This window comes from Synchiropus splendidus, chromosome 6, assembly GCF_027744825.2.
Source record: "Synchiropus splendidus isolate RoL2022-P1 chromosome 6, RoL_Sspl_1.0, whole genome shotgun sequence".
NCBI classification, from domain to species: domain Eukaryota; kingdom Metazoa; phylum Chordata; class Actinopteri; order Syngnathiformes; family Callionymidae; genus Synchiropus; species Synchiropus splendidus.
The window spans coordinates 6,625,728-6,641,005 of NC_071339.1; the positions used below are offsets into that span (position 1 = coordinate 6,625,728).

The following is a 15,278-nucleotide window of genomic DNA, read 5'->3' on the forward strand; positions in this document are numbered from 1 at the left end:
ATGTTAACCATGTATGGTTTTGAGATGGGAAAACCATGTTAACTGTCATCCGCCATCAACAAGGAAAGGTCTCCTCGATAGCAAGCTTGCTGTGTGAAGTAGGTCACCAAAACAGAACAGAGCAGATAGAACAACAAGATGAATCAACTGGAAGGATTCAGTTATTGTTGAGGCATTTTGTGCTCTTTTATAAGTCAGTGCTTTGTTTTTCCCCCATGGTTTTGGCTGCAGTGTCTACAGTTTCTTCCATCCATTTTTTTCCTTTTATCCCTGGTGAGGTCTCGGGGGCAGCAGCTGAAGAAAGATGCCAAATCCATCACAACAGAAAGCTCTTCGGAGAGACTAAGCAATGCTTCCAGGTCATTTGAGAGACATGGAACTCCTCTGGGTTGTGCATGCTTTGAACAGGAGGTGATTGTTGTGGCATTCTCACAGCGAGGAGGTTCTCTGAGGTATGAAGCAAACCCGAGTGTTACCCCAAAAGTGTTTCAGTCCTAAAACATAGGTCCCCAGCTGACAATTTCAGATGTGTGTGTATGTGTCACCAGCTCATTAGACCTGAGTTTCCAGTTAAACATGAGTCATAGTGGAAAATCAAAGGAGACTTCGTTGTGACACAGAATTGTATTCTTCTGCTCCGATCATTATCAGCAGATTCTTGGAGAAAAAGATTTGATTATTTTCCAAGAATCAGCTTCACATCTCACAACACACACACTCACGCTCAGTGGCACTGAGGAAGTCACTCCTCAAGCCACACATCTCCGTCAACAAGCGGCTAATTTCCACCGTGATGTGAGGTTCAGAGACGCTGAAGCAGCGGTAGAAGTGGCAAAGACGAAGTCGGTGGGATTGATTGGGAGGAACAAGATCAGAAGTGAGTATGTCACAGGGACGGAAAGTTTGGAGACAAAGATAGAGGCCTGAGTCAGATGGTTCAGAGGAATGTTGGAGATGGAGATGCCAGCAGTGCTGTAGTCAACGTGATACCTCTAAAAACGGTCGGGGATTTCTACATGCCGTCTCATAAGTGCATGAAGACACGTAACAACATAAGTTCTGACAAAGAGGTCCAGTATCGAGAGTGAATAACCTATGATGCAATGTCCTTGCCCCCTCAGCTGGTCTCAGCAGCAGTGCACTGTGCTATGAACCCACAAACACTGGTGGGAACCTGTGGGAAACAACATGTGCGTTGACCTCTTTCATGTCAATAAAACTCCTAGACTGACAGCAAAAAAAGAGAGGCAAGCTAGCTTGGCGGTTTCTTGGCTCACGCACAAATATTTAAGAGGAAATAAGAAGGAAATAAGATATGAAATGAAAGCAACCGACACTTAGCCAGTGCTATCAGAGGTTTGCTTCAGCAGAGAAGAAGACAGATGGGCCTGGAGAAGTAAAGAAAGAGCCAGATCAGGATGAAGCAGTCCTCAGCAGTGGCAGTATGACTGTGGACTATAGAAATGCAGAGTGGCATCTCAACCCTTATTTATTGAGGTAGAAGTTTTTCATGTTTGTTTCATGTCGTTTGACTTTGGCCACCGTCAAGTTCACTATTTTTTAATTCTGTTGTTGAAATGTCATGCATTATTGATACTGTTAATGATATTGGCCATCTTGTGACGGAACACAACTCCATTCTTTAACAATGCTCTCAAAATACTCCACGGATTCATGAGTGTGATGGAGCCTGAGAGGTGTTGCGTCATAATGGGTGAGAACCGGACTGTGTATGGCAGTATACACACTACGAAATACTCGTCTACACCACTGGATTCCCAGTAAAGAGCAACCATGGAGGTTCATGGATATGGTAGCGTGGCAACATTGTTCAAAGCATGAAGAGGATATCTAATATCCATCTACATTCGGTGGATGATTCTGTTTTTCATCTCATCCATTACTCAACAGCAAGAGATAAAAATTTGTGAGGAGTGAACATTTTTAACCACTAAAGCGGATTTGTGTGCTTCTGAAATATTCTCCAGCTCACTGCCTGCAGTTCGACTGATGGATTAAAGGTGCCGTGGATTGACCCTATTGGTCCCAACGGGACACCTACCCCGCTAAATAGACTGAAAAAGCATGACTACTAAAGTACCAAAAAAAGATTATAATTCCTTTAATATCACATTGAAATTTAAAGCAAAGCTTTTTTTTGTTTGCAATGTTGTTGTATTATTTGTACTGATGCTGGAGTTCTTGTCTCAACCACATAATCATAAAAGAACATCGTGGACAGATATTCGATTACTAACTCACATCACCAAATTTCCATCTTGGCCAGGATGAAGCGGAGCGAAACGGAGGCAGGAGAAGACGCCATTATGCTCTCATCGCTGTTGTGCTCTTTAATGGTTGTAGCAGACTTTTTGGCCGATGTCTGACCCAGATTTCACGAGCTCCTCAGAAGCCTGTTATGATGATTACAGCTTACATAAAAGTGCTGACGGGGAGCAGTGGCTTTTGGGAAAAGTCCAAAACAACAAACCGTGGCTTCTTAAAGGGCCCACTCTGCTTGGATCAGCAGAAAGGAGTTAAATGTAAATGCTAACATACTTGAGTTGAGTCGGTGCGGCGGAAAGTCTTTCCAGCAGCTTCTGGAGTCATGAGAAGAAAAAGAAATTAGAGCCAGCTGAGTCCCGGAAGTGTTTGTTTACAAGTTCCTCACTCTTTTGTTTCAATGAAAATAGAGTTTATTTGTCATATTCCTGCATATGTCGTCCATGGACACTGAAACAAAACTATGTAGTGTTGTGTGTGTGTGTGTCTGGATGATCCTCACTTGTGGAGACAAATTCTTGACAAAACACTATCCTTGTGAGGACCTTGTGCCAACGTTGGCACTATTTGGCTGGACCCAACAGATCCAAGCCTCAATTTGAGGATAAAAGCAAAAAAGAAACTGGGTCATTATAATAGGGTTTCAGATTCAGAAGAGTCCTGGTTAAGGTTAGCCATTTGTTTTGAATGGTTAGGTTTTGGTGGAGAGGCTGGGGAAAAAAACTGTATATCCTATTGAGGTCCATTTTGGGGGAATACATCCCCTTGTGGGGCCCATTTGCCAAACCCCACAAGGTTAAGCCCCAATTTCAGGATGTGGGCTTCAAAGTAACTTTGTCATTATAACTTGATTTTGGTTTAGTCATGGTTAAGTTTAGTCATTTGTTTTAGGATGGTTAGGTTTAGGCTGGGGAGAGCATGATGGTAATGATCGGTCCCCACAAAGATGGTGCGACGAACCTGTGCAAGTTTTTTTGTGTGTCTTCTGCTGCCTTACTATCATTATTATGAAGGGTTCAGGGTCATAGATTTCCATCTGTTTAATTGATACATGATCTGACATCTTTGCTACCCTGATCTGTGCATAATCGTGACTAGCTATTGTTTAAGATGTCATTTTCTTTTGTCAGGCATTGCTTACAGTACTTTCATTTTCTTCCACTCGTCAGATTGCGGGGGCAGCAGCCAAAGTAAAGAGGTCCAGACTTCCCTCTCTTATCAGAAAGGAATGTTCTTAGATCAACCCAACTGTGACCTGGGCCCTCCACCCAGTTGAGGCCCATTTATGATCACATGCTTCCATGTGTTTTTTGCGGTATTGCTGTCCAGGAGTGTCAACAGTTTATGAAAACAACAAACTCCAAAACAAACATGGCAACAGTGGAAGAAGTATTGATGCTTTTAAAGGACGTCTGAAGGACGGAGAATTTCCGCCATTGCCTGTCTTCTTCATGTTTCATTAGAGCTACATATCGGTGACAGAAACGCCAGTTTTTTGTGCAAATGGCATCATGAAAACGCACTGCACCCGTAATGAAAAGATGTCGGACTCAGTCAGAGTTGTCGGCATGTGAACGGGTGCACAAAACCAGAGAGCCGCATCTAGATGAGAGACATAGGTTCCTGACCCCTGCTCTACAGTTACAGTAGAAACCTCAACACAGGAAATTGGACATTTTTCTGCAGAAATCGGTCTTAAAGGTGACCTGAGAGGATTTATCGCCTAAGTCACTGTTGCTCATGAACCTAATTTTCGCCTCTTTCAGAGTCCTGTCCCGTGGCAGGCAGCGACGGCAGTCTGACTCCATCAGGAGGCTCATCAGCCCTCCAGGCGTCCGGCAGCTCCAGCCCCTGCTCCCACTCTGTGTCTGGAGGACCTCGGCATCCTGTAAGCGCTTTAAAGAAATGGCTCACCAACCCTGTCCGAAAGCTGAGCGTGGATGGCAGAGGATCCGGGAAGGAGAAGCAGATATGCAGTGCAGTGCTGCCCCTCACCTACCCTGGAGAGGGGCAGCAGACTTTGCTGGAGCAGCATGAAAGCTACACCATCCTCCCTTCAGGAGACCAGGACACAGTGAGTGTCTTTCTTGCTGCCTGATATTTAAATAAACCAGCATTAATAACATGTTTTCATTACATACCTTCATGTGGATTGACTCAATGAATATTTTGGTGGTCTATCATCTGCCAGGTTTGGAAGGAAGGTCCTGCTGCAGTGTCTCCTACCAAGGCGCCTGGTCAGAGTTATTTATCCGACCTCCTGCAGGGAAGAGAAGCACATCCAACCGTAACCACTTTCTTCTCTCATTGCCCGTCTGTTGTTATGTTCTCCAACAAGAAAGTACTCTTTTACTTGTTGAGAACTCTTTTACAAACATTCTTTTTAATTATGGCAACTAATGTCTGCATTTTTCAAGTGCTTAAGAACAGAACAGCAAAACTGTCGATCAGTGAATTTGAAGCTTTAATAGATGCAAATTTATTGCTTATCATGTAAAAAAAAAAAAAAAAGGAAACGTGGTGTGTTAACTAATGCATATGATAATGGATGCATAAATAACAGTCAGCAATAAGAGATATTAACAGGGAAAAATTATGAAATTTACACTCAATTTATTAATCTCATATTTAATATTTAATATTTGGTGCACAGAAAAATGTTAAATACAATTAACCAATGAGAAATATTTTCAAATCCAAAGATCAAAAAATTCCAGACCATGAAAAATGAATACGTTTTTTTCCATTGCTCTATATAAAATAAATGAATGTGAATGAATGGAAGTCCTTGTGACTACTTTTAATTAATGTGATCATTCTGAATAAAAAAAAATGAATGTATGTGGAACCACCTCGCTATAATTCAGTAAAATATTAAATGAATCGCAATTATATAGGGAAATTGTGCCAGTATGAAATAATATCATTTTAATAAATGACTTCATTCAATAATGAGACAATAAATAATTATTTATTAAAATGATGGGTTTTTTTAATAAATGGCACAATGTTCTAATACAATCCTAATTTATTTAACATTTTCCTCATTGCAGCAAGTAGGTTACATATACACTGTGTGAGTCTGTGCGTGTGTGAGTGTGTCCTCTGTAAGATAATACTGTACTAAGTGGTCTTTGAAAGGCCCCGCGGGGTCGACTTAGTCCTGCAGGATTTTCTGGACCACATCTGGAAATGTTAAACTAAGTAAGCAGCCTGTGACAGGCGGGAATGAGGTCATGCTTTGTGGTCTGGGGAGGCAGACTAAATCGAAAGAAATGAAAAACACTCACTGATAAATAGGGGGTGTTGAATTTGCTGCACAGTTTGGGTCTCGTGTGCTAAAAAAATCTATGAGAGTCAGTCGTGTTGTCATCTTGATTTTAAAATCTAAATGCCACCTGACTGACGATGTGAAAAGTAACATGTGGCTGGCATATCTGATTTAACTGAAGCACAGAGAGCAAAAACTGGAGTGCACTGCATGAAGAGGATTATGGTCCCAAATTCCCATCAGATAATTCTGATATTGGGTGAAAAGCAATAGCTGTTATATAACTGCTCTCAGCGTGAATATATGACCCGGCAAAATGTTCCATTGTTGCTCATCCGTCAGCATTAAAGCGTACTTATGGTTATCAGGTTTCGAGGGATTGAAGGAGACGTGACTTTCCACAAGAGATTAAGTCAATTGGCCGAGTGATAAGTTCCACAGATGCAGACTGAAGTTTGGAAGCTCTTCTTGTCGGCGTGTATTTTCACTTCAGTGTCCAGACTGAGGAAGATACTCGCGACGCATGAAGATGTCTTCCTCTTCACCTCCATGTCCAACCTTCTTTACCCAACATGTCTCTCTTCTGTCTGTCTTGACCACTGTGGCCGCACCATCTCGGTGGCCTCAGTTGGCTGACATTTTGAGACCTGTGTTAGCAGACACCATGTTTGTTCTGCTGCAGGCGGAGGAACTGCCTCATTTGTTAAGTCAGCAAGACGATAAATATGTTGCTTACAAACAAAACATGCTTCAAAGCCTCTCTTTCCCCCCAAAATAAGCCAAGTTTACACGCTTTTTCATTTTGGAAAAAACAGCCTCTACATAGATGCTTGCATGTATCTTCTGCCCACTGAAATGTTATCTTATTTTTATTTTTTAATTTTAGCTCCACGGCAGTCAAGCAGACATTAACACAGATTCAAGTGAGAACAACACGAGGAATGATGGCGCGGAAATATCAGTGGTGGTAGACAGTGAAGAGGAGAGAAACATTGCCTTAGAGAAGAGCATGTAAGTACGACTTGTTTTCACCTTTCTCCTGGTTCTCCAGGGTCAAGAGGTCAAGCTGTTCTGCAGGGAGGCTGCAATCATTTTCTCCTGGGTCACGCATCGACAGACAGTTTTGACTTGTTGCTGAGGAGATCCACACATAATTCCAATACTTTGTGTTCTCTCTTTCTGCCTCCTTTGAATGTTTTTGTATTTTCTATCTGTATTTTGCTGCGGTAGATACGTGCTGACAGAGCTAATAGAGACCGAACAGTTGTATGTGGAGGACCTGGGACTGATCGTACAGGTAAGTTAGTAAATCTGGTTTGAAACTTAAAGGAAGACATAACAATAATTATCAGTGTATAAATAGTTCAACTGCACATTTCACGTTGGGGATTAAATGCCAATTATGCCAGAGGCTGTATAGAGCTGATAAAGAGATGCACTTCAGAACAGAACTGAAAAATGACAAATCTTCCAGTGAACCAAAGCTGTAAAATTGGATTCATATATGAGAAGCGGAAATGCTCTCAATACTGTGTCTCCTAACCCTAACCCTCTTTGTGAGGACCTCTCATTGCCATTATGCTTTCCCCAGCCTCTCTCTCTCAACCTCACCATCCAAAACACAAGGCTAACCTTAACCACTCTGAACTAAACTTAAACCTAAATATAATGACCTTGTTGTTTTCACGCCCTCATCCTTAAATGGAGGCTTAACCTTAACGAAAGGAGGTGTTTCCCCCCAATTGGTCCACACTAGGGTAGTTTATGCTTAAACACACACATTATGTTTTTATGTTTTGTGGGGACCTCTCATTACCATAATGCTTTCCTTGGCCTCTCAACCAGCCAAAGCAAATGGCTAACCTTAACCAGGACCTAAACCAAACTTAAGTTCAATTATAATGACCCAGTTATTTTGAGGTTTTCATCCTCTAATTGAGGCTTGACCTCAAGGGGACCGACAAAAAGTCCCCATAAATACCAAAAGGTCCCCACACTTTTTTGGGGGGGTGGCCAAAAGGTCCCCACAAAGCAAAATGTTCTCAGAAGTAGGTGTGTTTTCAGGAATTGGTCCCCGCAGGAATAGATAAACCAATCCCACACACTCTAAACTCTCTCATTTTACCTTTATGATTGTATTGATTGAAATGACAAGGAAACATCTCAATGTGTTTGTTTTGCTAAGCTGGAAAAACAATCGATTGTGATGAGGAACATAAAGATGTACAGTTTAAGTGCATCAGAAGTTGAACAGATTTGTGGACTAGAATGTGCCAAACTCTTTGTACTTGTACTTAAGTGGAAAACATTTAACTAGTTTATCACCTTCTTTGAGAAATATTTGAGTTATTTCACAACCAAACTGCGCCCTCTCATGTTCATTTCTCACACCCTCTACTACAACTAGGCATAATGGTTCAATACCTTTTAGTACAGCCATGAAATTTCCATCACTTCTACTCACTGAAAACGACTGTGTGCGGTGTTAAAAAAAACGGATGTTTTTGACTAGTATTATTGGCTTCAGTTCGACCATTCTTCTTGTATTACTTTCATTTGAATAAGATAAGTCATATGTTTGGGCCTCTCAGTAGTCATGCACTCTAAATCTTTGGAATCTTAAAAGTAAAGATGAAAGATTTTTTTTTTCATTTGAGTTTTGTGGGACTCGTGACACCTCTGTCTTGACACTTGTGTTGGGGGCTCCTCAGGGTTACATGACCACCATGACTAACCAGGGAATTCCAGACGACATGAAGGGGAAGGACAGAATAGTTTTCGGGAACATCCACCAGATCTACGACTGGCACAAGGGGTGAGTGGGCGGCGTTGTTTGTCTTTGTACTTGAGAGAGATTTATTTTGACTGGATCCTGCAGAGCTCCGTGTGCTTCACCTCGTCCCAGCATGTGTCCCCCTACCCTCTGGTTGTTTGTTTCCTGGCTGGCCGAGCTAGTTTGACCCTCTCTGCCTCCTGTCGCACAGTTATTTCCTGGGCGAGCTGGAGAAATGTGTGGGGGATCCAGACAAGTTGGCCCAGCTTTTCATCAAACACGTGAGTGTGTGGATTTGAGCCTTAAAAATGCCTTTGTCATCCTGCTGTTGGATTCCGGTTCTGCTGGAAGGTTCATTCAGTGTGGCTTCCAGATGTTTCTATTCATCAGTCTGTAGATCTGCCTGAAAATAAAGTACATTTAAATAGTTTTATCGTCCCTAATTAGAGGTTTGTAGGTTCCCCATTTAGATTTTTAAAGCAGCATAGAACCTGAAGGTCAATTGACATCTTTAATACTCAGAATTAGACTTGAGCTTGTTTTCAAACTCCTACGGAGGATCGTACGTGAATGCGTCTCTCAAGCATTTAGCTACAATAATCCCAAGAAGTACAACTGGAACATCAATCGAACCCGGGGCTCAGAAGTGTCGCACTGTGCCACACAATGACAGGAAATTGTCTTGTCTTGTCCCCCACCTCTCACCGCCAGTAGCTGGCATGAGCTTGAAAAAATGCATCAAGGGCAAATGTATGTTGTTGATTCAAGGAGAAAACATGTATGTTTACATATGCGTCAGCTTTCTGTTAAACTGTTAAACCATCGCAACCCCGGTTGTCTTCAGTAGTATTGAAAATTCCGACACTATTGAACGCATCATTTGCGCTCATCCGAGATCTGTAGATCAGTGCTTCAACCGAATGAGACCGCAAGAAGTGATGAAAAGCAACAAAGGAATGAAAGATGCATGAAGAATATGACACGCGACCGTCACGTGTGAACAAAACTTATTCCTCATTTATTTCAGCTCACAGCTTGACCTACGGTGGCCTGAAGTGGACAAAATTAGTCACGAAGGAGGATTTCATGAAAAAAGACACATATTTAAATTGAGTTAAAAGTTACAAAAAGTTATGTTTCAATTAAACATGTAATAAACCTTGGGTCACAGATGCTTTAATGGTAGCCAAATCTAGTAAAACTATAGTCATTGTCCCAACCACTTCTCACTTCTCAAAACAAACTGACGCCCATTGATGCCTATATATTTTGTGTTATTATGCTGTGACATTGTTTTGACACTTAAAATAAATATAAAACAATCAAAAACAGCTTCATTATTAATTGGTTCTGGTTTTATTTCCTTCATGGATGTTTTGGTTAAATCACACTGTATATTGCGGTCTACCAGAAAAAGATTTCCATGTGTCAGAAAGAAGGTTTATGTGCAATTTATCTGTTATTTTTCATCAATTGATAATCAAAAGTAATTTATTTAAGTCGTGGCTCTTGTTACAATACAATGTTTCCTTACTTTTCAGCACTAACAGGGTAGTGGAGGTTAATTAGACTTTGCACGTCTGTTTCAGAGTGTGAATTGTTTCTGTCTCTGTGGGGTCTATTTCCAGGAGCGGCGACTTCACATGTACGTTGTTTACTGTCAGAACAAACCCAAGTCCGAGCACATTGTCTCTGAGTACATCGAGACCTACTTTGAGGTGAGAAATTGAGTTTGCTTTCACACTGCTTTTTTTTAAATATGAGTTCAGGGATGCAACAATGTGAATTTATTTTTTCTAAATCAGATGCTCACATGTTCACGGGTCACTCATTTTAGCCTGTGGACTGCAGGTACAGCATCACAGTTTCAAACTGGAAGCTTGGAAATGTATAAATAGCGCCACTTCAATCAAAATGAGTTGTGTTCTTTAATTTCAATTATCTCAATTACAGTCTTAATGAGTCAGCATTACTGTTGTGTTACATAACAGGATCTCAGGCAGCAGTTGGGCCACAGGCTGCAGCTCAACGACCTGCTCATCAAGCCTGTGCAGCGGATCATGAAATATCAGCTGCTGCTGAAGGTTAGAATATGCACAATTGTTAAAGTGAACTGTGTCGTTCAATTTCATTTTTTTTTCTTCAGGATTTTTTGAAATACTACAGCAAAACTGGAAGGGATGTCAGTGAGTTGCAGGTGAGGCATCTTAAATGGAGGTCGAGAACAGGCAAGTTGTGTGTTTACATGGCTTCATTTCTTTTTCAGCAAGCGGTGGAGGTCATGTGTTTTGTGCCCAAACGTTGCAATGATATGATGAACGTCGGCAGACTCCAGGGTTTTGAGGTGAGACGCCTAATACGGCTTGTTTTCCGTCACAGGGACACTAGTGACTCCAATACTGTGCAACATTCTGTTTCAGGGGAAAATTACAGCTCAGGGGAAACTGCTCCAGCAGGATACTTTCTCCGTCAGCGAGCAGGAAAGCGGCTTCCTGTCCAGAGCCAAGGAAAGACGTGTCTTCCTGTTTGAGCAGCTTGTCATCTTCAGTGAGCCCATTGATAAGAAAAAAGGCTTCTCGCTGCCAGGTTACACGTTCAAGAGCAGCATCAAGGTAACTTTTAGGCTCGCACCACTGAAGCGCCTCAGGTCGCTGTTTCTCTTACCTGGAAGAACAAAGATATTTAAGTGTGTCATACATGACAATCATTTTGTCACACGACAAGATTTTTGACTATATATTTAGAAATCTTAAACCGGTCTAGGAACTCCTCTCACTTCATTTCATTGTTTGCTTTTTTCATATATGAATGTAAAGGTTCTCTTTCATTCTTTGAGTTTCTCTCATTTTATTACATTTTACGAATTACACCTTGACGTTTCCATAATTTACTTTATTTTATTGTCAGAATCATTTTATCAATATTTTATATCAATATTTTATCATTCCCAATAGTTGTTTTTTTTATTTCTATATTTTACAATGTTAGAATTTCTCTTCAATGATTGTATTTGGGTTTTAGTTTTAGTTATTTTAATGTTTTTCTTATTTGCAAATCGATTTTTAAAAACGTGACGCTTTAGCTCGCTGACCACTAGGGGGCGGTCGCGATTCAGTCCCAAAGGCATAATTCGTAGATTTGAGTTAGTGTAATCGTCAATATGGCTTTATGAGATCACACTAAGAACGGATTTTGGTCTTCGGTCAGTGAAGGCTAGAGATACATTTCTCCGCCCCCTTTACTCCAAGTGAAGAAAGTCAACTTCTTTTCCTGCTCTTTCAGATGATCAGTCTTCCCGGCAGCTTTTATTGCTGACCTCAACAGTGTCTATATCTTATCTGGACAGGTCAGCTGCCTGGGTCTGGAAAAGTCTGAGAAAGATTCCTGCTGTCTTGTCCTGACTTCACGCAAGACTGATGGGAACGTGACCCGCTTCATCATGCAAGCGCCTTCTGTGGAGATTCAACAAGCCTGGCTCAGCGATGTCATCCAAATCTTAGAGACCCAGAGGAACTTCTTGAATGGTACCACTGTGTTCTGAACGGTTTCTTGCTGCAGTTTTGAAATTAAATCACCTACTGTTGCTGTTTTTCACAGCCCTTCAGTCTCCCATCGAGTACCAGCGCAGGGAGAGCAACAGTCTGGGGCGCAACGTCAAGTCCCCATCGAGCTTTCACCCACTTTCCTCGGCTTCCATGGAGCGCCACCAACAGTCTTGTCGACTCATGTACAACACCTCCATGCCCTCGCTGCATCAGCCCACCAATAAAACGGTATGTAATTCAATCATGTTTTACCGCAGTAAAATACCCAAGAAAAAGATGTCTGCCTTTCAGTATAACCACTGGAAAAAAGCTCAGTCTTGTTGAAAACATATATTAATGATAAATAAATGAAATGAATAGTGATTTGCAGTAACACACATCTCAGAACTATAACTGATTCCTATCCTCAGGTTTCTGATGAGACAGATGTGGTTCCACTTTCTCCCCAGTCGTCCCCCGGCGCGACCAGTAATTCACTCCAGCTTTGGGAAGTCCAGTGGCCAGAGAGGCCGCAGCCATCCCCGAGTACAAGTGAGTCTGTCTTGGCTGTGTGAGGCATGTGAAGCTCTGGGGAGGTTTGAACGTGAAAGGGAGAGTGTTGCCTGTGCTGCCTGTGGTGTGGGTGACATGGAGAGTGTTCCGTGTCAAACTGACGCGACTCTATCCACTGATGCAAGCCAGACAGGAAGTAATGGGGTCAAGGATGAGGGTTTTGTGAGACTGATAAATGGACTCGGGAGGCTGTTTTATGACTGCAGTGGAAACCTCTGCTTTAATAAAGCCTTTGACGGAAACCACTTCAAAATCAAGGAACTTCGTCACGCAAATAAAATTAAAACAAAAAATGCAGCTCATCTTTTTCAGCGCTCACCTGCATCCACAGAGGGTTATTGATAATTGATGCTAAATGTGATGGGTAGATGAGGCGTCATGAAAGTACTGCAGGGTTGATGAAACAGTGTCCTAATTTTCAGAGGCCACTAGATGGCGCTCTTGGTGTAAATGGCTGTGCAGTTATGAGATAACCTTCAATGCAAAACCTTGATGAATCAGCATTTTGGTGCCATGGCCACACAAAAGATTATTGATTACAGTGACTTCACTGTACATTGTGTTATATGACATTAAAATGCCAATTTTACAAGTCACATGACCAGATATGCTGCACAGCCTGAAGATGGTCAATGGGGGAAACTATAGTGTAGAACAGGGGAGAGCAATGAAGTTACTTAATACAAAAATAAATAAAGAAATAAATATACAATTATTTATTTTTTAATTTGGAATTTTAAGTTTTTTATCCAATAATTTTGAGGTGGCTAGTTAGCAACTAGCTTCAGCTAGTTGATATAACGTCATGATATTAATGTTTGACCCCTCTGGATCAAACCATACATTTGATCTCATGTTTACGATGACCTCAGATTCACGCACAGAAAACAGTGTCTTCAAAACAGAAATCAGAAAACACACCGCGTCACCACCTCCGCCTGACCACTTCAGTCACAGTCACGGAGGAGTTCAAGTGGTGGTAGTGTTCAAAAGTGCAGCTCCGTTTTGTTTGCGAAGCGCGTCTGAAGGATGAGCAAACCCCTTCGACACCATCGTAGAATGAGTGTTCCGTGTTTGGTCTGTGATGCCACTCACTCTTGAGCTGTAACAGCCAGCATGCCGGTTAGCACAGCGCTAACTTGTTGTAAGTTGTAGATGTAGTGAAGTGTCCTCAGTGTCTCTCCTTCCAATCATAACCAAGACTGAACTAGGGAGCTACACCGAACACATTTAGGTTATTATTCAAAGAAGACCTTCTGGTGTGGATGTTGATCAGATATTTTATATGAGATACATATATGAATATTGATGATTTTAAATTCTTCTCAAGGACCAATAAGGACCAGAACTCTCTGTCAACAGTTTTATGCTTCATTCTTCACTTGGTTAATACATGTTCCTGGATTATGTGTCATTATTTTAATATACTTTTAATAATATTTTTAATAATGTATGGTGTCGTAGTATCACAGTGAGATGATTTAAGCAAGTTTAGGTTAAACAGAAATTAAAAATACGTCTAAACAAAGGCTCTGGTCGGTCCCTTGTTTTACAGTGTGAGAAGTGGTGACCATTTTCAGTGCATCAGAGGATCAGTCATCATGATGAATCGAGTGGTTCAGACAGACTCTTTAGCGACTAAACAGTCGAAGTAACGCTGCCCTCTGAACTGACAAGGTCCATGCTCTTTGGAATCTACCTTTTCATTTTCGCACCCTTTCTTTTCATCAGAGCTGCAATGAGGATGAAAGATGAAACCTGACATACACTGACCTGCGGGATATGAAGTCTTAATCTGTGGAATTGAACCCCCATGATTGCCTCCCTGCTTGCAGACCTCTGGGTCACGGTGCCCCAGGACTTCATGATACTTTTTTTTTTTTTTGTCCTCCAGGGTGTGACGACCAGCAGTCGGACAAGCGGGTTTAGTCCAAGAAGCAGCAAATGAAAACAAGTGAAGAACTTGAACCTTGGTGTTGTCAGAGTGCCTGAAGTCTGGAGGCTTCGCTCCAGCTCCATCTCAAATAGTCTCTTGAAGATGCTGATCTTCACACTGGTATATGTGCGCAAAGATGCATTTTAGTTCTCGTAGCATTGACTTTGTGTACATTTCTGATTGAATATCTCCCCTATGATATTTTTGTATTTTTTTTTTTCATCACCTCTTTGTCACTCCCAGGTGTAGGTGTCCAAACTTTCACTCTGAACATTTCAGTTACCAACGTAGCTCATCTCTTATTCTGCCGGCCGTTTTTTTTCTCAGAACCTGAGACCGGTGGAAGACAAAGGGAACAATGATCGTGCATGATACAGTAGTTCACACGGGTGTAAATATTCACATAGACTTCTTCCCTCACTGAAATATTTCATTCACTTTAGTATTTTTTCTTACTTTGTTTCCGATCATGACAAATATGATTGCAAAGATGTAAACCTAAATACAGTGTATTGTTTAAAGGCTGCATTACGTGTGTTGTTCTTGTGTTATTGAGTTCTTTATGAGACATGAAATTTGGAGAAGCGGTAATTCGAACACTGGTCACCATCAATAGCTACTTGTCACGCACGATGTGGATTGTCAGCGTTCTCCCTGAGTCTATTTGGGTGCAAGCTTGCGCCATGGTCCTGACCTTGAACGACCATCCGAAACTTTGTGTCAAATGCATACAGCGTGTTCACATGCACCAGCAAGCAAGTTAGGGAAAGACTTGTATTATTATTAGTATTGTTGTCTTAATTCTAGACGTCAATATTGGGCCGAGAACCATCAGGTAAAAAGTGTTACAATACAACAGTAAATGGAAGCTCCTCTGCGTGCGTCGTCCATGTTGAACCTCTTGGTCACGCCCATCTA

The 15,278-nt window shown here is 41.6% G+C and overlaps 1 protein-coding gene across 5 annotated transcripts in view; it reads left to right on the forward strand.

The window, feature by feature from the left end:
• LOC128760264 (rho guanine nucleotide exchange factor 25-like) overlaps positions 1-14,881 on the forward strand; it is a 28,676-nt gene extending 13,795 nt beyond the window's left edge. For 4 of the 5 annotated variants that reach the window (XM_053867503.1, XM_053867501.1, XM_053867505.1 and 1 more), the window contains 15 exons: positions 4,050-4,357; positions 4,475-4,570; positions 6,441-6,565; positions 6,785-6,851; positions 8,266-8,369; positions 8,539-8,608; positions 9,956-10,045; positions 10,319-10,411; positions 10,474-10,524; positions 10,594-10,671; positions 10,748-10,939; positions 11,674-11,851; positions 11,925-12,100; positions 12,283-12,403; positions 14,319-14,881. In XM_053867503.1, the coding sequence (XP_053723478.1) occupies positions 4,050-4,357; positions 4,475-4,570; positions 6,441-6,565; positions 6,785-6,851; positions 8,266-8,369; positions 8,539-8,608; positions 9,956-10,045; positions 10,319-10,411; positions 10,474-10,524; positions 10,594-10,671; positions 10,748-10,939; positions 11,674-11,851; positions 11,925-12,100; positions 12,283-12,403; positions 14,319-14,353 (1,784 nt within the window). In that variant the 3' untranslated portion in view covers positions 14,354-14,881. The remainder of the gene's footprint in view (positions 1-4,049; positions 4,358-4,474; positions 4,571-6,440; positions 6,566-6,784; positions 6,852-8,265; positions 8,370-8,538; positions 8,609-9,955; positions 10,046-10,318; positions 10,412-10,473; positions 10,525-10,593; positions 10,672-10,747; positions 10,940-11,673; positions 11,852-11,924; positions 12,101-12,282; positions 12,404-14,318) is intronic. The other variant, XM_053867502.1, reaches the window with a different exon arrangement.
• Positions 14,882-15,278: the final 397 nt, after the last annotated feature.